This window comes from Numenius arquata, chromosome Z (assembly GCF_964106895.1).
Source record: "Numenius arquata chromosome Z, bNumArq3.hap1.1, whole genome shotgun sequence".
In the NCBI taxonomy this organism is placed as follows: Eukaryota; Metazoa; Chordata; class Aves; order Charadriiformes; family Scolopacidae; genus Numenius; species Numenius arquata.
In genome coordinates, this window is record NC_133616.1 from 48,126,725 (window position 1) to 48,150,961 (window position 24,237).

The following is a 24,237-nucleotide window of genomic DNA, read 5'->3' on the forward strand; positions in this document are numbered from 1 at the left end:
AGTTGTAACAGGTCGAAGGTGCAAGGAGGGAAAAGCTGTGCTTGGTCTCATGCGAAGAACGGCTTTCTTGTGACCCACGACCCTTGGGGCTTTTACTCTGCCCATGCCTGGGATGGAAAACACCCAAGGTCTGGAGAGTACTCCCAAAGCGGAGGGGCGGGAGGGAAACGGGTTGCCTGTTCTCACTGGCTCTGGCAACCGCTCCCATAGCCCTCCCAGCTCTTGTACTTCCGCGCTCCACGTGGGGAACCTTAAAATCAGAAGACATCTGGCCCTTGCTCCGACGTGGAAGGAGCTGGGAGGGAGAAGCGGTGCTAGTCTCACTGCCTCTGGGAACCGCTTTCGTACTATCAGCGCGCTCGAGCGAGGGCTTTCGCCCTCCAACAGAGTAGTCGGGCTCAAAGCAAGCGAACGTGCGGAGCTTTCTCCCACGGGGAAGGTGCTGAAAGGCTACCGGGGTGCTTGGTCTCACTGGTTCCTGGAACCGCTTGCGTAGCCCCACGCCTTTCGCGCTCTCACTCTGCCGAGGACTGAGCTCAAAACTCGCATCGTCTTTTACCTCAGGACTTTCACTCTCTCTGGAGCCGGACTCAAAGACATCAAATATCTTTCATTAGGAATATCCTCGGAGGGAAAAAATATTGTATGTTTCTGATCCGCTACGGAATCCAGTTTCAGAGCTGGACACTCCTAGGAGTTTTCACTTGCATCAGGGCCTGTCTCAAAAATATCAAATGTCTGGAGTTTGTTCCCGTATCGGTGGTTTAGAAGGGGAAAGTCGCACTTCTTCTCCCTTTCTCCAGGAATCACTTTTACTTTCCCATAAACCATGGGGCTCCCCCACTCCCTTTGGGGCAGGCACAAAAATACTGAACTACTAGAGATTGCTCCCACACCCAGCATGCCAGGAGCATGAAGTGGTGCTTGTTGTCACCTTGTGAACTGCTTTTGTAATCGCACAAACCTTGTGGCTTCCAGTTTCCACAGGGCCTCTCTCAAAAATATACAACATCTAGTGGTTGCTCCCACGTCCAACATGCCAGGAGGGAAAAGTGCTGCTTCTGCTCACTCTTTCTGGGAACTGAATACATCACTTGACACATATTGGGGCTTTCACTCTCTGCAGGGCTGGGTTAAAAAGTATCAAATGTCTGGAGAGTGGTCCCAGATCAAAGATGCCAGACGAGAATAGGTGTGTTTGTTCTCACCATTTGATCCATTGCTGGTATACTAATACTAGTAATAAATTTGACATTCGACATTTGCTACTTTTAACACTTATATACTGTATGATCTCTTAAGTTCCATATGAATTTTAAGACATTGTACACTGGGATCATGCAATACCTACTTGACTCCAGTTTGGCCTGCAGCAAAAATAAAATATCCAGCATTAAAGCTTAAGCTTGAATTCCAAATAATTCAAAGTAAAAAACCCACCTAATCCTCATCAGAAGAAGCATCTTAATTCCATAGAACTGTTGAGATCAGTAGTCAGTTTTTTTTAAACTGACTCCCTTTCACTCTTTCCACTTCTCTACCTCAGTGGACACCATGTCAGAAACCAAGTGGACTTCTGAGCAAAGCACGCTTTTCACCATGCTTGATGACACAGATACAACACAGCAGTACAATAGGAATTCAAGTACTGTGATCCAGCACTAGCATTAAACCACTTCAGAAGCAGGGAAGGCACAATAGTGAACCTGGAAGAACACACACTTACACATGAAACCTAGAAAGCTTAAGATGTAGATTTATTATGCATTAGGAAGCTTATTAACTTAAAAACCATACTACGTAGTACAAAAGGTTTGTTATCTCTGCTCAACATGGAACAAGTTTCAAAATATATATTTTTAAAATCTGTTCAGTCAATACACAATCCTTTTAAAAAACTTTGTATCTGTCAGTACCCTCATTACATTTATAAATACATGATTTACACAGCACCCTATCTGAAAAATTAGAAGTCATTAAAAATATCTACATATATTGCATACATATAAAACATTCATAGGAGTACTTCATTAAAGTTGGGTTTAATGGTCCATTTACACTGCAGCAAAATACATATAAATCTGTGTATTTTTCATAAAATGTTTCTAAAAATTTGTAGCCATTCGTAACTCCTTCAAAGCATCTTTCAGAAAGGAAATTTGATATGAATGTATCCATGAGATTCAGCAGGTAAGACAGTGATATGAAGGCTAGATATAATTAATAACTGAACACTATGTAGCAGTTAAGGCAGGAGTGAAAAGAATTAATAGGAAAGATTATTTCATATGGCAGATAAAGTGACAAAATGCAATAAATATACATATTTATTGATGTAAACTACTCTGGCACCCATTGTGTTTCCTGTTTTTCTCACAAGTCAGGAGTGTCCGTACTTCTGACACTGCTCGTTTTGTAATTAAAATTCTATTTTTCATCAGCAAAAAAATTTAATGTGACCAGTGCTCTCAGGTGCCATCTGCATTAGTTTGAACTGCTCAGAACTGGCTGTTCTGGAATGTGGGGTTTAAGACTTCAATATGACCTTCATTTATGGGTAATGATTGTCATGTGTGATCATACACCCTCAAAAGTCATCTGAGTTTCACCAATGCTTTCTGGTAACTACTGGACTTTTTGTTACTAAATAGTATTTGAGAATGTGTCTTAAGAAAATTCAATTACTTTTATTGATAGCCACTATTTCAGATACCACAACTATATAGATCAGTCCCTCTCACATTGTGAGGACTACATGTGTCATACATGCAGATAAAAGGCATAAGAAATGCAAAACAACCTTTAACAGCGGTGGCAGAAACTGTTCTGCCTCAAACCTGATTATTTTGCATACAACTTTGGGAATTGAACATTCAAACTTCAAAAAATTCCATTATGTTTCTACCAATTCCATTGGTTTCTACCCAATACCAGCATTTTACCTAGCATTTGCACTCTAATACTGGGTAGAATCACACCCAGTTGTGACCTGCCATGCTGAATAAACTCTCCTGCAAGTACGGTATCAACCTCAAGTATCATACAGCATGTGACACAGCTGCCTTCCTCTCAGAGGCCAGATACGCTGTACATCCCACCAAACTTCCAGAGCCACAATTCAATGCATGAATTTGTTCCATAGTCTCCTCAGAAGGCAGCCTTCATACACTGCTATCTTGCAGCAATGGTTCAACGTCCTCTTCACTACTTTGGTCTCGGTTGTTACTCAGAGTGCTGCCGAGGCTGTTGCTGTGTTTTCTGGTACCGTTGGCTTTGCTGTGCTCAGGAATAAATAAGGCGACTAGAAAAGCCAGAAGAACAATGCATGCTCCAACCAGGAAGGGTGGACCAGGAACAATTGATCTCTATGAGGAAACAAGCATATCAAAGAATTCATGAAGTCTGAGACATTGACTTCTGCATTAAGAAATATACCATTAAGACAGGAGATAATGGGAGTTGTATTTACAGTGACTATAAAGTTTATGCAAACTAGTTTATATGTGCACTGCAACATGAATTTTCTGATCTGCACAGTGATCTAAGAAACAGAAATACATACAATCAATGCATATCAACTGACAACAGGATTGCCCAGCAGATGAAACAAACATTTGTAATTTCTTTTTCTTTAGGCAACATGCCTGTTAAATCAGCAAGACTCCTCTGAAGATTAATAGGATAAGTTTTCAACATCCAGAAGTACAAATGCTCAGTAAATTTTTAACTGAACTTCACTTTTTCCACTTGCTTCCGTGGCTAACAAACTTTAGAATCAAGTTAGCTAAATAAACAAACATCCCAAAAACCTAATACATGAGTGAGGAAAGTAACAGCAGGCTATGCAGTACATACTGTTCTCACTGCACAGACAGGTTGCTGGCATGTATGATAACCTGGTATTTGGAGTTATTCTCTTTTGCTTCTAAACAGTTTATTTTAAAATTTAAAATACAACTTATCCACATTTCATAAACACAATTAAAAAGAAATACCAAAAAGGTGATAAGACTAATTTTAATCCATGAAGGTACTGTTTGCTGTAAGGGTTCCCTGTGGATAATTATAATGATGTAACCTCACTCTCCTCTTCAGGCTCTCCAGTTTTAAAAACAGTTATTTAAATGGGAATTAAGACAAATTAACTTCTACTATTCATGCTCTGCAGAGCAGATACACAATTTTTCTTGAATTGGCGCATCAGGTGTTTTCTTTGACGGAAGAGAATCACAACTGTACCTGCGGTAACACTGCAGCTCTCTCATTTCCACACACACAAAAAAAGTGATATTCAGTAAAATCCTATTGCTCTAGTCTTCCTAGTACTCTAGAGTAAAATAAATGAATACCTAAAGGCAAGTCAAAAAAAGAAAAAAAAAGTTTGAGCTGTTTAAAAAAAACCACCGGAAATGACCAGTAGGATGTTTTCTTCTCCATTTACTCCACACCCTAAATAACTGAAATTTGCATCCAGACTTTCCTGTCACCATTGTTTGAATATGAAGGTTTACAAAACCATTATATCTATTTGGTTTAGCACTCTGTCCATCAGTGAACACAGAAGACTTTATATCCGACAAGTAAAATACTAAATTATGACAATAATCAGCTTTCACAAGTTAAATTTTTTTTTAAATGGGACAAGATTGCTTTCTCTGAAAGTAAAATCAGAAGTTACACAAACAAATTTATCCTTCACATTAATAATTTTAATAATACCTATATAAATAACTTATTTCTGATAACAACGTATCTATTTCCTTGCAGTAACACCCAGTATTACAATAGTGGAAACAAAGGAAAAAGAACTGGTTTTAATTCACCTTAGTAGCACACTGGGTTAGGTCAAGGTTCAGCACAGAAGTGCATTATCAACTGAGTTCCTATAGACTCATTGCTTTTGACAAGCAGGGGTAGAACACAAGCTTAAACACACACACACAAAAAATTAATGTTTGTCACAGACTAAAACACATGATATCAGTTTACTGCAGTTCTATAGACATCCAGTGCCTTTTTAAAACAAAGTACTTTACCATTTAAACTTGTTATGAAAATGCTTCTTAGTTAACATTTATTAGCATTTAATAAAATCAAGAAAACATTTTTCAAACTACACATAGCTGTAATGCAACTCCCAGTTATAAATATAAAACACTGAAAAAAATTAAGAGACACGCACTTGCATTTGGGCCTTGCAAATCCAAGGTACTAATTAGTACTAATGTTGTAAGATAGGCTTGTACACATTTGCTCATTTCCTTGTCTAATCTTGCTGCATTCCCTGGTTTTCACTTTCACTCATGTTACTTAGATCAATTTAAAAACCTATATAATATTCAAATCGTGGAGTTCTTTCCCACTGTTATATTAGACTTGAATATAAGAATTAGTAAGGAAAAAACCCCAAAAGTATTGTTATGTTCCTGAATTATAATTTTACATGTTAGGTGCCTGGTAAGCTATTAACAAGGAGAGATGTAATTATAGATATTTAACAAAGCTTATGAGTACATACACAATTAAACATAAAAGCCGTCCCACTGAAATTAGAACAAAAAGCAATCTTAATTATGCAAATACTTACTGATTTGCTGTACTGCTAACTAAAAAATGTCTATTTATTAAGTAGGTTTTCAAGAAAACAAGTATGTCTGAAACAACAGTTTAATTTACCCTTACAGCTTAGAAAAATCATCATTTTATAAGGAAGCTCATACAGTAGGCTTCAGCACAGGAACTTCTTCTACCACAAGCTTTAGAAAATTCCACAACAGGAAGTTTTGACTCATTTATAACTTAGTGGAACAGTCAGTTGCTTCATTGTAATACATGTGGGCTACTTCAACAAAAAACCCACATGGATATTCTTAAAGTAACAGAACATACTGACATTACTTGTAACAGAAATGTGTGTACAAGGTCAAAGAGCCAACACGCCCCCTTCCCCAGGAAAAGTTTATATGACTTGATCATTTAAAAAACAGAGTTCATGAGTGAAATTTTAACTAGTGGAAACATGACAAAGCTCTTGAAAACTTGATCACGATTATAAAGGTTTTCCCCTATTTCATTACAGTATTTTTTTCGTACAACATAAAGAGTGCCTTTGCCCCTTTACTCTGAAACTCTACTCAGTTTGCGTGAGCAATTATGGAGCACCTCACCATAGGTACAGCAGCGAGCAGTACGTTAAAGCACTGGTTACAATTAATACCTGGAAAGATGCACAGACCACTGGATGAACAACAAACAGTTTTTTCCACACTAACAGCCATCAGTTATTTACATATTCAGCTAATTCGTTCTTAATCAGCTTAATGACAATCTAAGAGATCATTATCTCTCTTGAAAGTCCATTCATAGTATTTTAAAAAAGCAATGAAATCGTAGCTGAAAAGATCAGAGCCCTCAAGCTAAAAAGAAAAATGGGTCCATAAGATTCTCTGAATTCTGGTAAGTATATATTTGGTATCTTGGAAGCCAAATAGGAAAACAACAAAGCAGACAAAAACGCAGACCTGAGACAAAGATGGAAGACATACAAGAAAAGACTTAAAAGAGTTCAAAGAAATGTCGTACAGGACGACTTCTCCCCCTCAACTTTTATACAGGTAAGGAAAGGTGATGAACAGCATTGTTATTGCCACTGGGGTGGAAAAACTATTCAAAAAAAAAAAAAAAAAATTGTATCTCAACCGTATACTCAATTACTGTGTATGTGAATAATCTACCTATTGCTGTAAGGTTCGAAGATAAACTTGTTACAACTGACTGAGTTACAAAAATGACCTTTCTATTGTCAAAAATTCATGTTTTGCTGTAATTCAAGATTACAGCTGTGTTTTGAGTAGATTTATATCAAAAGAAGTTAACTGGTTCTGTTAGAATACGGAAATCAAAGCTGTTAACGCTGTTGATCTAAATATGTACTACCAAATTTAAATTATGTTCAATAGTTCAATAAAGCTGACAAGTAAGAATTAAGTAGTTCAAGAATTAGATATCAAGATTTTAAATCAACCAAAAATGACAGATTTTTACCCTTACAAATTCTACACTGCAAACTTCACACCAAATATTAAAACTTACCTCATCACTGGGATTTTGCATGCCTTTTTTTTCAGAAGTCTGGTCAGGTGGCAATTCATTGAGCTCCACATGAAAGAGAAAGAAAATAAAGCCATACAGTGCTGGTCCCAGGCCATTGCACAGACCTCTTATTCCAGTTATTATTCCTTGGACAACACCTAAAAAAGAAAAAAAGATGAGAATATGATTTATTTTTTTAAAATCAAGATTTAACACTCAGAGTCAACAGCTCTGAGTGCATTCTAATGGCTATTCCAAAATAGCACATCTGAATTATTCCTACATACTAAGATCTTAAGACATAGAGTGAAGACAACTTTGCTGGATTAAAATAATTGTCTGCATGACCATAGTTCTGTCACTGTACATCCATGCTATGGGAAGTGATATGAGTTTTGAATATGAGTAACTAAATTTATGTGCAAGTCTAATTTTCTCACCCAAAGCCTACAATGAAGAAAGCAGTGGTTAAGTGAGGTGTTAGCTCAATTTATTTTCAACTGAAATACAGAGTAATATATCTATGTGTTAAGGGTTGTTATTGGCAAAACAGGCACAAACTGTAAAAGATTTATTTCCTTCACCAATCTAAACCCAGGATTTAAGTTCCAACTAACTTGTTTGGGACAGTAAAATCAGCAGTACTGCAGTAAATCTGGAATACTACATGGGTGCACTTTTACATAAAATTATTTTAAAAGCTTGATTAATCAGAGCTTTATGCCTGTATTTCTGTTTCAATTTCATTAAGTGATTATGACAACAGTATAATAAGTTTTTTTGATGATCTCACAGATTACAAATCTACAGAACACTTTTTACAGTGTTCTAGTCTGTGTATACCCTTCCTTCTTAAGGCAATAATTTGTAAAATGGAAGGAAAGACAACGTGCCAAATAGAAAGTTCTCCAAGTTTTTTCTTCATATGTTGACATGTAAACTTAAAATCTTCATGCCACTAGGTGGCAAAACTTCACTCTAGAAATTATTGTATACTTGAGCTATTAACGGTACTTTCCTATATGTAAAATGAAAGATCAATGACTTCTATCAATTTAACTAAACCATTTCATGACATAAATAGAAAACAAGTCTTTTAAAACTCTTTTAAATGTTTCTATTACGAACAAAAACGGGGGAGAGGGGAATGATTAAAAAGCTATATAAAACACTGTCTTTTGCACCTTTCAAACTCAATTGAAATTGAAAAGGCTTTTGACACTGTGTCCCATAACACCCTCATTAGAAAATTAAGGAAGTGTGGGCTAGATGAGGGGGCAGTGAGGTGGACTGAGAGCTGGCTGTGTGACAGAACTCAGAGGGTTGTAATTAATGGAGCAGGGTCAAGTTGGAGGCCTGTAACCAGCAGTGTCCCCCCGGGGTCAATATTCGGCCCAGTCCTGTTCAACATATTCATCAATGACGTGGACAAGGGGACAGTGTATCCTCAGCAAGTTTGCTGATGATACCAAACTGGGAGTGCTGGCCGATACTCCAGAGGGCTGTGCCGCCATGCAGCGTGACCTGAACAGGCTGGAGAGCTGGGCAGAAAAGAACCTAATGAGGTTCAACAAGGGCAAATGTAGGGTCCTGCACCTGGGGAAGAAGAACCCCAGGCACCAATATAGGTTAGGGGTGGATCTTCTGGAAAGCACTACTGAGGAGAAGGATCTGGGAGTCCTGGTGGATAGCAAACTTTCCATGAGCCAGCAATGTGCCCTTGTTGCCAAGAGGGCCAATGGGATGGCTATGGCCAATGGGCTGCATAGAGAAGAGTGTGGCCAGTAAGTTGAGGGAGGTCATTCTCCCCCTCTACTCTGCACTGGTGAGGCCACAACTGGAATACTGCGTCCAGTTCTGGGCTCCCCAGTTCAAGAGAGACAGGGAACTACTGGAGAGAGTCCAATGTAGGGCAACAAAGATGATTAAGGGATTGGAGCATCTCCCTTATGAGGAAAGGCTCAAAGAGCTGGGGCTCTTTAGCCTGGAGAAGAGAAGGCTGAGATAAGGTAAAACCTTATCTATGTTTACAAGTACCTAAAGGGAGGGTTGAAGGATGATGGAGCTGGAATCTTTTCAGTGGTTCACAGCGACAGGACGAGGGGTAACGGGCACAAGCTGGAACATAGGAAATGCCATTAAAATACGAGGAGGAACTTCTTTACGGTGAGGGTGACAAAGCACTGGAACAGGCTGCCCAGGGAGGTTGTGGAGTCCCCTCCTCTGGAGACTTTCAAGACCCGCCTTGATGCAGTCCTGAGTAATGTGCTCTAGGCAATCCTGCTTTAGCAGGGGAATTGGACTAGATGATCTCTAGAGGTCCAACTCTGACAATTCCATGATTCAGCGAAATCTGTCTCTCAGAGCTGCATCTCCTTTGTACCTTCCATTATCTAACTTCAAGTTGTACAATGTTAAAGCAAGACAGATGCATATAAATCCTAGTACAGGATTTTTTTTAGAGAGAACTGTAAACTCACTTATTATACGCCAGTGCTATATTTTGTGATGAAGCCTTCCCTCACTTCATTTAAAATGAAGATCTATTTTTGATTGTTCATTCTCCTTCACATCAATACCAATGAATTCTTCTGTCTTCTCAGATCAACTATTTACTTAAACTTCCTTTTCTATTCCTTGAAAATCTGAGGCATTACTGCAAATAGGGCCAACTTTTCCACACAGAATAGAGCTCCTTCTATAGGCTTATTTTACTCTGGTAAGACTTGGTTTTAGTTTCTGTCAAAAAGACAGTATTGTTACATTAGTAATCAGTATCTACTTACACAATATTACTTTTCATAAAAAAAGAGGAAGGAAAAAACACAAAAGTAACCACGTATCTTTTCGTTGCTTTTGTAGCAATTCTACAGGAAGCTAGAAGAGAAGTAGTTGGCCAGACAGAAACTACGTATTTTGCAATGCAAATTTGATAAATTTGTGTACTTCCTTCCTTTCTACATAGATTGGCTGGCTTCCACAGCTACTACCAAAGAAATTCATTACTCATCAACATATTTGAAAAGTACATCTAGATAAGTGTTCTGCTTTCTAGACAGAAAAGTCCAAGAGAGCAGTCTGATGCTGAAACCGAAATTCAATACTAACCTTGTTGATCTGACTCTGCATTTCGTGAAATCAGAGCACTGATTGCTGGGAATGTAATGCTTGACATTGCTGCTACAGCTCCTGCTGCCCACATCATCCTGTGTTAAATGCATAATTTGAATTAAAAATGAGACTGCCCATATAATTACTCCCCAAGCCACCAAAAAGGGTCACAAGGAGGGTACCCTCATTTAAGGGTACCTCAAGACTGGAAACTATCTGGTCAGAGCCTTCTTCCTGCTCCCCTCCCACAAATTACTCTGAGCTTGTTGGAACAGAATTGCATTTGATTCTACACTACCTATTACAGCAGAGGAAAAGAAGGGAGCGGGAGTGAAGTGATGCACAGGCTTTCCCTCTCTAAAGGCTGTACAAAGGAATAATTTCACAGTGAGGCACTGCCAGTGAGGCAGTTCTCTAACTTGTACAATTCACCAGGAAGAGCTCTTATAAAGAACAAATGTTTATTACTGCCAGTAGGACAAATATTGAAAACAAAAAGTTATTCCAGCTTATTGTTCTAGTTCACTTTACTTACAGTTTTTCCAACAACAGAGGCTCTAGATAGTTTCCAAGACCAAATATAGTTACAATAAGAGAATGACATTAGAAAAAAAAGAAAAAAGGACAGGTCCAGTAACTGATTAAAATGGATCTAGTGGAATTACTGGAGAGAACATACTACTCTATAGCTTGTGAGTTTAAGAAAAAGTTTTAACCACATTTGTAGACATAAAACTCAGCGGACCAAAACAGTGCAAAGACTTCTTTTTCAAAAGGGCTGTTAGCTTGCAACTTACACTACATACCTGGAAAACGCTATCACTCCTACATGGGCAAAACACAGACTAAACTTTGGTAGTGCAATGCAGACAAGAATGCTTAATTCACAGAACATTTAAATACTCATGACGACAGAACTAAATGGTATTTAGTGGTATAAATTATAGTGGTATAAACCTCCTGGAAAAACATTTTCAGTTCCTTAACAGGCATGTACCTATGAAAATGCATACTTACCAAGACTGAGATCCCAAACCATACCAAGCCAACTGAAGGATTTGAAAGCCAAGGCCAAGGAGAACTGTATTTTTGTTCCCTATTGACCTCATCAAGATACTGAGAAACATAGTCTGCAAGAGAAATTGGATAATCCAAAAGTTACTTTAAAAAGTCAGATTGCTAACATAGTTTCTCCTTCTACACAAAGAAATTCAGAAGACGTTCCAACTGCTGAGGAACTTCACACTACTCGTGTTCTTACTTCCCCTGTATTTAGTCCAAAATGATGTACAGACATTCTTAACTATTGAAAGAGTTTCTACTTCAGGACATTGAGCAGCGTATGTATTGCCTTCTCTATGGACATTACATCTCAGTGTCTGCTTCTACTGTAAACAGGCTTTTGTTTCCACCTTTACAATTGTGTTTCATTACAGACTACCACAGTAAAGCTAGTATCAAGTTAAGATAGTATAGGCTGGATATGGGCTGAACTTCCCAGTATCTACAAATACTAGAGAAAAAAAGAAAAGACTGTTAGTACAGAAAAAGGTAATCTCTTTAAGTCAGGTGAATTACTATGCAAATTTAAAATTAAAACCCACAACCATAGGCACTGAAATTTGGCTGAGGCCAATTTCTAGGCATCTTTAATTACATTTTCTGCTGACTCTTTATACCACTTGTATGATATCTTTATTTGTACATGCAAACTAATCCCAAAGGAAGACCACTGTTTTTCATTGTTAGAAGTATTCTGAGCGGAAGGAGGTCCCAATTCAGATACAACAGCAATGCACTCATGGCAAGAAGCAGACAGTTCCTAGTAAGGCAACATCTGTATAGACAACTTCATTCAGTTAACAGTGCACATTTTTCTGTAACATGAGAAACTCAGGAACGCATCAGTAAAAAGCCAGAAAAGAGGAACCAGAAGGACTGAAGAGCAGAGCATATTTCCTTGCTCATGTACATCTTCCTCATAGTAGTTCTCTTGTTTCTCATTATTAGACAAAGCCAGTTTGAAACCTAAACAGCAAAAATTACAGTAACTCTACGTATGCATGATCAGTTTTATCTGGAGATATCCAACACTTCAATACAAATCAGTATTTATGAAGCAAAGCTGTACTCTTCAAAGAGCTCAAAAATCAATGCAGAGTTTTCTCATTTTAACACTGAAAATTATGAACCAGAAGGGTAGACATTTTAGAGATTTTTAGCAAAAATACTTGTTCAAATAAAGTATGATTGGCAAATGTGTGTGAACAGAAAAGCATCAGAACAAACCACAGAGCAAGGATTAAAATAATGACTTGTAATGGTAACAAGGGACACCACTGACACTGGGGAATGTGTTGTTCCGCAGTCAGACCTCCACTCTGCTAAGGACAGCAACAAGATTATAGCACACTGCAGGGGCCATTCCTCTTCCTGTTATCACAGCAGGAAGACAGACGCTACTCAAAGACACCAAAGATCACATCATAAAAACAATCTGATTTCTAAAAGGCATAAAGGACCTGTCCAAAAACCAGCTCACTGTTGCCAATTAAGAGGTAGGAAAACAATACACCAACGCCTCACAGTTCCTCAGCCTCCACACTGAGCCTAAGTAACCCTTGACAGATCATGTCAATACCCACATCGTTTGTATCCAAGTTTGATAGCACAAGCCACATGAATAGGTGCAAATAGCATGACTTTTGCTTAAAATAACACATTTCCCTTTGAGAAGGCTCTGCATTAAGTAAACAATTTCCTACATTATTTTAGTCATTTAAAGCCAGATTTCCATTAGATTTACTGAGCTAAGCTTAGCGAATTTTAGTTTCATTTTCTGATGCCCAGGTCCAGTATTTCTAAGGAAAGCAGACTGAAAGAAAGACATTTATGTAGAAGATATATGTACCTTCAGTGAATGCAAGGTGTACTGGCATTTTAAAACACGTAAGTTTATAGGCAAGCTTACTAGTCAGAAGAGCATGCCTTAGCATTCAGTTTGTACTGTTTAATAGAACACTAGAAAGAATAAAACTTACCTGAGCTATTATAGACAGAACGCCAACCGCAGCTATAAATGCTGCAATGCTAGTGGATCCAAAACCTATGATCTGAAGAGAAGCAGAACATACATAAAACAAATGCCAAACACAATCCAGGACAATCACTAGCAAAGAGGTATATTCTTCAAAGAAAACACTGATCCCTGCTTATAATCTAAATCCATACCGAAGTGTCCACTTCTGAGAATAATCCTTGCCAAGAAATCTATACAAGAAAAAAATGACTTAAAAAAAGGAGACAGAGGAAGTCATGTGTCTGGAAATAGAAATTCTCTATCCCCTCCCACAGACACAACAGCTCTTCAACAGGCAAGATCCCACCTTGAGACGTACAAACTGCAGCACTGAATGAGAACAAAGTCTGCTTAACATTATGGACACATGCTTAAGCTATGTCAGGGTTTACGCATCAGGAGTCGAGTGTTATTCAGTTCTTGGCTTAGCAAAGTATCCTGCCTTTATTTTTTAAAGATGTATTTTGCCAGAAAGCAGGCTCCTAAGCAAAGTCTTCAAAAAAAAAAAGAGGTCTTAGGTAATAGTTATGTAAACATCTTTAATAAGATGTAAACACACCAACATTTACCTGTCGTAAGTACAGAAAAAAGCTAGAATACTGGCCAGCCTCAGGCAGGTAGGAGAGAAAAACTGTAATGTAGATCGGGAGAACTGCAGAATCTTTTCTAACCTTCTTCAGAGACTGTAAAACAATGAAACAAAACAAGTATTGGAACATTTGTATGAAGTCTCATGAAAGCATAAAGCAGAAGGTATATTCACTTTTTTAATATCCCTTTTTACCCACCCATACGAGTAAAAAAAAAAAAGCATATATGGAAACAGTTAAGCTGAACTTCAAGTTAGAAATAACCCTCTGTTATGTAAGGTTTGTGGAATCCAGTTCTTTTGCAAGGTTTCCGTTTGATTTTTGAAGCTAATATTCAGTGCCAAATTACAAGTATTCACATAAACCAGAATCATATTGAGAGAAATGCATAATATCTTCTAATTGATCTCCATCATAATCTGTTCTGAAAGATGCTAGCAAATAATATAGCCTCATTACAACTATTTCTCTTTCCAAATTATGAGTATTTTTGCTTGTACATTTCTTATATTTGTTCACCCATAACATGTATCAGTTTGAGTTACAAATAAATTGTGGAAATCAAATTCTTTAACTGCAGTCCTTCAGGCATGTCACTCATCTCTCAATGTTCACAGTCGGTTCCCAGCAGAATGTATCTCATGAAGAACAATCACTCTTTCCTCTCTTAAGATAGCAAGGTGTAACACAAACACAAATTAGCTGAGTAACTGTGAATAAGTGAACAAGCATGATATGTTTTAACCCTTCCTATATATGCCTGTAGAAAAATTAGGCTTCCTAGATCAATTCTATTAAAAAGAAATCACATAGAACCAAAAGTGGAATTCAAGAGTGTGGAAAGATATTGCCAACCAAAAGTACAAGCTATAAAATGAATATGGAAAAGTTTTACGATATCAGATTTTGGGGGCTGTAGCACTGTAAGAATTCAGCATTTCTCTTACAATAAAAAAAGATTAAGTTAGTTAGTAAAGTAAAGCACTTTGGATTTCACAACAAACAGTGTTTCTCATTCAAGAACCATTTAATCCGTGAAGTTTGGTTTGGTTTTGGTTTTTAACATTTAGCTAGATCTTTTTGTGCAGGACCAGAGAACAGAGATTATGGTATACTGAACTCTCAAGCTACCGATAAGATTAAAGATTTCTCAAGCTTACAAAATCCAATTTATTATTATTTTTACTAATTAATCATAAATGATTTATTAATTACTTATTGAAGTGCATCTTACTGCAAAAGGGTCTGCTTGTTCCCATGATATAGAAGCTCCCCATGAAGCAGGTCTCACTTTTTCTGGCAGAGATTCTGGTACAGCTAGCAGGATGAAGCAGATGTCCACAACAGCCACCAATGTGGCCACCAGTACAACAAGGTTATCTCCATAGCCAGCAGACAAGTATGCTCCAATAGCAGGACTAGTTACCAAACTTGCTGCAAAGGTGGCAGATACCTATGCAAAAGAACAGTTCATAGGCTTGTCGAAATGGTTATTCTGCCATTGCAAAAAAATGAAGTAACTTGCTCAACACCAACATCCCTCCCCACAAGTGTGGTTCTAAAAAAACCACCAGTCAAAATTTAAGTTAAAAAAACCAAATCACGTATGACATTAAATATGGGTCCAAATAAAGTTTTTCTCTGGCCTCCAGTTTCTCCTCCACAGCCCACCATACAAGACAGGACTTGCAGTCAAAGAGCAAGTTTGGCTCTTACTTTCAAATAGACTAAAATGGTTTTTGTTTTCCAATTATGAATTTGATGAAATTTCACTTAAAAAGTTGTTGGCATATTTAAATGCCTAAGTGAACCTGAGCCACAACACTCTGGGTAATACATAGAATAATACATAATGCCTTTGTTAACAGTTTTCTTTTAAATACATAGCTACCACTGGATCGCACAGCAAACTAGGAGACGACTAGCTATGACAACTTCAACAACTACTGTATTGCTTCATACTATGTTGTAGTGACATGCAGCTATGAACAGATCACTTACTATATTCACATACAGTAGAACATAATGAAAAATCAAGTGCTGTAGTTAAATTTCACTATAAAAATAATCAGAAAATGTTAGAATAAAGCTAGTTTGGGTTTTTAATTACCACTCTTGCACACCCCGATATAAAAACACTCTGCATCACTATTTTATGGAATCAGAACACAAGCTAGAAATATAGCTTTATACCAAGGTAGAAAAAAATGATAATGAAAAGGTTTAACAAACAAACTGATTATAGAGAGATACAGACCTCATTAAAACAACTGCGCTTTTGTCTATCACTTCACAGAATTTTAGATAAAGGTGTTTCTGTTAATAAAAAACTGTTTAAAGGCAGGCAAATATACGTTCAAAATAGATTTATGGACCTCTTTTTAGGCAGGAGAAATAAAGTGGGAATTCCAGAACTTTTAAACCTGTTTTGAGCTACGCTACAACACACACAAGTATAGTTCAAGAGAATTAAGTCCTTTATTTTCTTAACTGTTAAATCAACATCTGATGAATCATACGTCCCTAAGACTAAAAATAAAGGTAAATCTTAAGATCTGAAAGTACAGTACAGTCAGCCAAGAATCAAATCCCAGAATCCATCTATTCATCCATCTGTATGCTGAAAACAGATGCACAGAGGATGAAGGGATAAATGACATTCAAAGGCTAAGGCCATCTAGCAATGGGCCTCCAAAACCTAAACCGATACAGATAGTCAGGAAAGCAAACTAAGCAGGAATCGTATTATGTCATATTACATTATTACTTGTTTGTACTAGCTGAACTATTTTCTTCTTCTCTTGCAAATTAAGAAAGCTTGTGACTGAGTTACTAAAAATATTGTACTATGCATTTTTGCCCTTCCTGCCCCTTTGGACTACACAAAGTTACATTAAAAAGAAGTCACATAAACTGAAAGTGCAATTTACAGGTGGTGGAAAGGTATTGCCAGATCAAGCATTAAGTAACTTGCATTGTCTTTAACAACATTTCACGTTCTGCCTTCGAAATTCAAAATATGTTTTGTTATACATGCTCTCTATGCAGGTAAAGTTGTCAAATTTTTATTGTTCCTACAAGCACAGAGCAGACTGTACAGCAGTAAAAACTCTGAATTAGATTTCCCAAAGTCTAATACAGTGCCTTGATGCATGGTTCCTTCATTTCTCTATCAACCTCGGTACATTAATCAGGAAACAATCTGTGCATCAAAACACAAGTTCAATACGGAGGTCATAATCAGTCTTCTTTTTTTTTTTTTTTTCGAACTTTAGTGTATCTTACCAGTCCATAGGCTGTAATTCTTTCATGTTCTTGTGTTACATCAGCTACATAGGCAAATATTACAGAAAAAGTAACAGAAAAGATTCCAGATACCGAAATCATAGCGAAGTACCACCTAATGATTTAAAAGCAAAAATTAGAAAGTTTAAGATAAGACCTCTTGCTTTTCTCTTACTAATCAAGCAAGTTTGTATTTAATCTATGAGAAGTGCTCCTCAAGAACTAACACAAAACTTTACTGGAGATGAATGATTGTGCAGCCTCACTTAAATACAGGAAAACAACCTTTTAATTTTCTATATTCTGTTGTTTACTTAAATCAGCCTAAAAGAAGTGGCTCCTTCAGGACATGGTACCTATAAATTTTCACACTCTCGAAGCGGAAGCAAGTTTAAGTTATGAAAAAGGAATTTTCTTAGAATTCAGTTTCTCAAACAGTTAACTAATAAACTTTCATATATAAAATGCTTTGGAAGCTGAACTCAGAATGCATTCAATGTACACAAATATCTTTTGTAATCCCCCTATGTTTCACAATGAACATAAATGAAAATGAAACCAAGTCAATTCAGCTCAGTTAAGACTTCAAAGTTGCCGAGTCACAGAGTTAAAAGATCTCACTTGTAGCAATTATACTTTTCTGTGGTCAATAAATTCTAAGGTTCATTTAGCTTTAGAAATATGTTTATGACAGCACTGTCAGTCCTCGGGGCGGGGTGGGGGAGTGGGGGAAGTAACAGCTGAGCTTAAAACTGAGTTAGACATGGCTATAAAACCATTTCATATACTGTTATACTTGTGTGAATACAGCAACTAAATCACATTCTGTAATTTCTGCTTTTAAGGTATGCAGTTTTAACACCTCTTAAACAGAAAAGCTCCAGAATAATGCAATCACATCTTGAAAGGAAACTGGCTTTCTCTTGTCTTATTGTCCCTCTTTACCTCTGCCCGAACTACACTACATTCTATACTGACAAGCTCACTACTGCAGTCTGTACCACTTACCATGGACTTATCCTCATTAATGGAATTGGGGCACAGGTGAAGAAAACTGTAAGAAGAAGAAAAGATCTTCTTCCCCATGCATCTGACAGAGCACCTATTAGTGGGGCACTGAGAAAGGACAAAAAACCCTGTGACAGAAGAAAAATAATTAATACGTCTATATTTACATTTCCAAGTTTCACTTTAACCACAATATAAAAAAGGGCTAGAATTGTTATTTGATTTGAAACTAAACACAGAATTGCAGACAACTGAAATTGTACACAATTTCTTCTACTTTTCTGTGATTCTGATGTTTTGTTTCACATCTATTAAACCTAAGTGCATAAAAAAAAAAAAAGAGAGGAAGCATGTATTTTTCAAGATCACTTTGATTCAATATAAAATTATCACAGACTGATAAAACTTCTTAAAGATCTTCAAAATCTACAGTAGTGGACATCTTAGCCTCTATCATGAGATTTAGCGCTAAATCCGAAAACCAAATTCCCCTCCAATTCGGACTATCTTAAGGGAGAGTTTTGGGTAACTGTTCTCCGAGACAAATTAAACAGAACACATCACTTTATACTATATATTTCTCATGTACAGGACATTTGTAGACTGCAAGAACTATGAGGACCATTTGAGCAAGCTTGAAAACTTCAGACAGTGGAACAACATAATGACATTCCAGTGGCAACAGTCAGACTTACAGGTACAGTTGTCAAGGAAAATATTGACTAAGGATCAAATACTAGATTTTTTAGCATTTCATAAAGTCCTAGATCTAGGCATCAAATCTGTTCTGTATTACACAGAATTAAAATACATAAAGCCTTTCACAACTTTGTCAAGTGCAAAACCTCCAGAACAGATGCACTGTCCTCCTAATTACTAATTGTTCTCTCATCAACCAGATCTGCCATAAATCCGAACATTAGTAAATACATGGTTCTGTAAGCACCTCAATACACTGCAAGTCTACTCCAGTGAACTTTAGGTAACGTCTCCTATTCATATTCAAATTCACCTTCAAATTTAACATGTGTACAAACTACTGTGCTAAATCACTATTATGCCAAATCCCAATAAACAGCTCTGATTCCGATTATTTCAGTTAGTAAATTGAGAGCAAAAGCTATAAAGCCAGACCACCAGATCCTAGGAAAGTTAGATGCCTTAGCTGAAATTAGTATTTTTGCTCCTTAGAGTAATATTTCAGTAGAATATGTACTAATATGTTCTGCTGTCACCCAAAACACTTTCGACATTTCATAAAGAGCATTTCAAACAAAATATTGGACACTGAAGTGCAAGCTCACTCTGGTCTACGCTCCACTGTTTATTACACCTGTTAGAGCAATACATACATTTAGACCATTATACTAATGCACTTTTCTACAGATCCGCTCTGTAGAAAATGTATAGGAAACACTCCACTCACGATGAGTATAACTACGAACAATACTCATAGTTATACTGCACTGTAAATGAACAGAGTTGAAAGAAAACACCAAAAGGAACATGACCTTTGTTTTTCTGACAGAAAAATTCAAAGTTAACCTCCTCTTTCAGTTTGAGACAACCCACCATGAAAAATATCAAGACAGCAAGTCCATCCTAAAGACATCATGTTCTTACAGCTAAAAACACTTTTGATTTGTTACAGAATACAACGGTAAATAATTTCTGGGTGCTATAAATCCTCTGAGTCATAAGTTAGACACTAAGTGCTTTGAAGCCTCTCTGTAAGCTAGTTAGCAAAGAACAGACTTTCAAGCTTAAGTTATGGTGGAGAAATTTTGCAAGCTTTTCATTGTGGCAACAATCCCAGCAAACCACTCTGTGACAGTGGTAGAAACAAGCTATAAGCTGCCTTGAATATCTTGACCATCACAGAATGCTATAAAACTGATTTAAAAAGATCAGAGGAAAAAAAATAAACAACTCTGATGAAAATTAGTTTTTATACCACATCTTGGATAGAATCACAGCCTTTAAGTGGTTAATTTTTTATCTCAATGGTATCATCATGGCTGCATTAATATACTTTTTATATAAATCATTGTTAGGAAGCAGACATTAAAAACCTAGCTGCATTCTCAGAAGGATCCTTACCAATATTTAACTACAACAGGTACCTATTGAAAGGAATTTAAACTTCTGAGAAACATTCCACTTGTTTCAAGATGTGTATCTTGAACTAAACCCAAGAACACAACCATTACAACAAAGAAATGGTTTAAGAATTAACTACATTCTCAGTGTTTTGGATGTTCTCATGGAGAACAAAGGATAGACAAATTAAAATGTAGGAACACACAAAACATTTAGGTCAGAGGTTTTAAAAAATCTTACCTTAACACCTTGAATAAGACCATTCATTAAAAATGTATGATGGGAAAACGTTTCATGTAAGACCTGACAGAGGAAAAAAAGCGATATTTGAACCAGGAGAGACAGGAGAAAATTGTTTCAAAGTTTAAATTTGATTTGTAAAACAGGATAGCTCTGTTGAGAGTTGTTAAGGAAGTATCTTATCCCAGAATTATACTCTTTATTTCTCTACACAAGAAAACATTAACAAGGCTTAATATAAATTTATTGGCATAAATCTCACTGTTCGCACAGACCACACTGTGCTGCAGAAATAGTTTGGTTTGGGGTACTTTGCTCAGAAAGGGGATCAACGTAAGCAAAAGCATCTCCATGTGGTACAAACCACAGAATATTTGAGGTAGATAAGTCCTCCGATGATTGACTCAATCATTGTTACTAATTAGGAGTGAAAATGAGATTCATAACTGTCAAGAAAAAAAGAATGCTATATTCACAACTGCCCATAAAGGGCACCGAGAGAACTGTTTCTCAACAAACTGCACATAATCAATAGTCATGCCATTAGAAACACTTCTGATGAACAAGTAGATGCTTATAAATACTAGCAACTTTTATGAGTGTTTCACGTATCCTTTAACTACAGCTATGAATTCATTTAAGGTGCTTTACCAGCAATCTTAATTCAAGGGCAAGCATGTTAATCTATATCAAACAGATTTACCATAAATATGCAAGAGAGATAAAAGGCCTCACAGGTGTTACTGTGTCGATTAAAAAAGCTATTGTAATGATCGAAGTGTGTATACACACACACTTCATATTCATTTGCTATTTTTATCTATAGATAAGTGCCAACAACTACAAAAATTATTTATATGCATACTGAGAGAGCCACTAGCCTGAAGAAACACAATACTTAATGTCACTGAAAAGTGACGGCGTCATTTTTCAAGGATGACTAAGATTCTCAAATTCTACGTTTAATAAAGGTAGTTGTTCCCATGTTAACTCCTGGTCAGATAATTCTGCTTATTTACATTACACCCCTTCTTTGTTCTGGTGTCCCCTTCTGTTTAGATATTTAAAACAATTCTGCACCTGTTTGACCGCTGATCTTATGATATAAATGAAGAAAAAAAGTCAGGATTCAAATTAGAGATCTAGAAAGATGTCTCCTGAGTCTAAAAAAAAAGGAAGCAGGAAGCTCACAGAGTGAAATCTAATTACATTTCTGTAAAGTTTTTTTCCAGTATTTTTCCTGTGAAGCAACCACTCCTGACGTTGGTTCAAGCTTTTAAGATTAATTTCTATTACTTTATAGACAAGAAAAATGCAAGTTGACAAACTTAATCAAGTTCTACCAATAGAAATATTTACATATTCCAAAACAGATTATATTGAAGACAGAACATGCCATTAAGTGACTAATATTGCTTACGGTGATTTACTAATACTGGCTTACAAGTACTTAAACAAGAGTAATGAATATAAGCTTTGGATAGTCTGTGAGCAAAATAGCCTTTATATGCTTTATAAACACTTTAAATCTTTTCTTCTCTAAGTATAGTGTCACGTAACAAACACTACAGCTTTGCTGACAGAAGTCAAAAGGAGTGAAAAAGTATTCTCAAAAATGAACTTTAAATAATGTCAGCTATCACAGAACACATACAATCTATTTTGATAATAGAAAACCCAACATTTTAATATGACTGAATGTCGACAATGACCTGGAGAACCACAACACAACCACAAAGAACTTGAGTTACCATAAGCTTTGTTCAACAGGCCAGACAATTCCATTTCTGCCCTTCCCATCGGACAAACCTGCTTGAACAAAAGCGCGCAGCTGGGAGTTCAAAGGCTGAACCTTGCTCATAAGAAAGCTCTACATGACTAGTACTAGTACTGCTGGGCGATCAGCGGGCCAAGGTAAATTACCACAAGACAGAACGGTGCAAAGCATCAAACCAGATCTGAAATTATTTAAAACAAACAGCAGCCTTTCAGTGTGTGCAAAGCTGGTTACATATAAAGACGATCACCCCAAAAACACAGAATTAAATAATTTATATCTGTGTAAGGTAAGCTACACCATTTTATGCAACTCACTGCTTTGAATTAGGTTTTCAGTCCAATGCAATTGCCTCATTCAAAACCACATAAGAGAGGAACACAAAATTCAAAATACAAGACATTCAAGACTGTGATTGTTCTGAATCCACATACTTCAGTCAAAGTAATAATTTATCTTTACATTAGAAGCACTTCATAACACTCCCATTAGACACCATGCAATGACAAATACTAATTTCAAGAAACAACATTTCAGCTGCATGTGACTAACAGTACAAACTCATACGGAGTTTTCAACTATTTCAACTGGAGTACACCATTGAAGAACCCACCTAACAGTGGGGGGTTTTTTGAAGACTGCTTAAGAATTACTATTTGCACATTATCCCTTTAAATGAGAAGTGACGAGCTACAGTAACTTGAAGTTGAGCATTTCGGTTAAGAAAAAAAAGGAAAGGAAAAAGAAGAATCAGAAGGACCACCCAGTAAGTTCCCCATATTTTGACAATAGTAAGACAGCATACAGGATGGTAATTTAGTGAGACATATACTTTATGGAAATTTGTTAACTGTTTATATGGACTTATTTATCATTAAGCTACGTTTAAAAGACCAGTGATTGTCTTTAGGAAGGTTAGACAAGCACTTTTCAAGAGTTATGTAGATGATTTTACTTGGAGTTTGGGGAAGGCAAATAATTAACTCCAAGGTGTTTCAATCCCACAAAACCTTGCTTGTCATGTATTCAAAGTGCTCTCAGACATTATCTGATGAAAAACTGCACCAACAGGCTTTTGATGACTTCTCTCAAGCAGGTCTGATTCCAACAAATAAGACCCAAGTCATCAGATAGAAGGTTTCATATTCTATTACCAAACTTATCTATTCATCTGGAAAGTAACTGCATTCCAGAACAGATTAAATACTTACATAATCCATTTCTTGGATGAAAGCCTTTATATTTTACTTCAAGCTACAAGCTAGCAAAACAGCCAGCCCACAATAGTATACAAAGTTTACTATGGGATGAGTAGTTTATTCAATTGTTATGACTGGAAGACTAATTGAACTATTAAGTCTAACAGAAAATAACATTTTCAGAGAGACTTTCATCAATACATTAAACTAATATTACTCTAAAAGCCAAATTTAAAGAGTAGTTCAGTGTTTTGCTGATTTACTTTTCACTATCTTTTAGTCTTTCAGCAGCCCAGATCTCAGCTGTAGTATACTACTATTGCAGTGCTGAACATTAGGACTCCTGAAATTCGGTTAATGAGGTAAGCAGGAAGTGTAAAACAAATTAAACCCCTGATCCCTAGGAATTAGCAAATTAACTTTTGTTATTACTGCCAAGATAACAGCTATCAGTGATACTTACTGTTAGCATTGGAGTTGTCAAGAGCCCCCAGGCAAAGAACTCTAGAAATATGACCACCACGGCATGGTATACACTTGGCCGACCAATTCCTTGTTGCTAAGAAAGAAAAACAGATGCAGTGGTTGTACACATCTAGTTCATTACATGCACAAAGATCTCTTACAAACATATTTTGAGCACAACCAGCTTGCACGTCATCCCCTACTACCAAACCCTTGGGAACAATAAAAAGCCAAACAAGATGAAGAAAAGTTATTACAAAACAACTAAAGATCTCCAGGGAACTTGAAAAA

At 36.7% G+C, this 24,237-nt stretch overlaps 1 protein-coding gene across 1 annotated transcript; it reads right to left on the reverse strand.

Moving 5' to 3' along the window:
• Window positions 1–1,737: 1,737 nt before the first annotated feature.
• MFSD14B (major facilitator superfamily domain containing 14B) lies at window positions 1,738–24,142 on the reverse strand. The gene is made up of 12 exons (XM_074166381.1): window positions 24,128–24,142; window positions 23,945–24,040; window positions 20,506–20,568; window positions 18,166–18,293; window positions 17,158–17,272; window positions 15,107–15,325; window positions 13,852–13,965; window positions 13,245–13,316; window positions 11,221–11,333; window positions 10,201–10,298; window positions 7,093–7,250; window positions 1,738–3,365 (listed from the first exon to the last, which is right to left on the reverse strand). Exons 1-12 carry the CDS (start codon window positions 24,140–24,142, stop codon window positions 3,162–3,164), a joined length of 1,395 nt encoding a protein of 464 aa, XP_074022482.1. The 3' UTR covers window positions 1,738–3,161.
• Window positions 24,143–24,237: the final 95 nt, after the last annotated feature.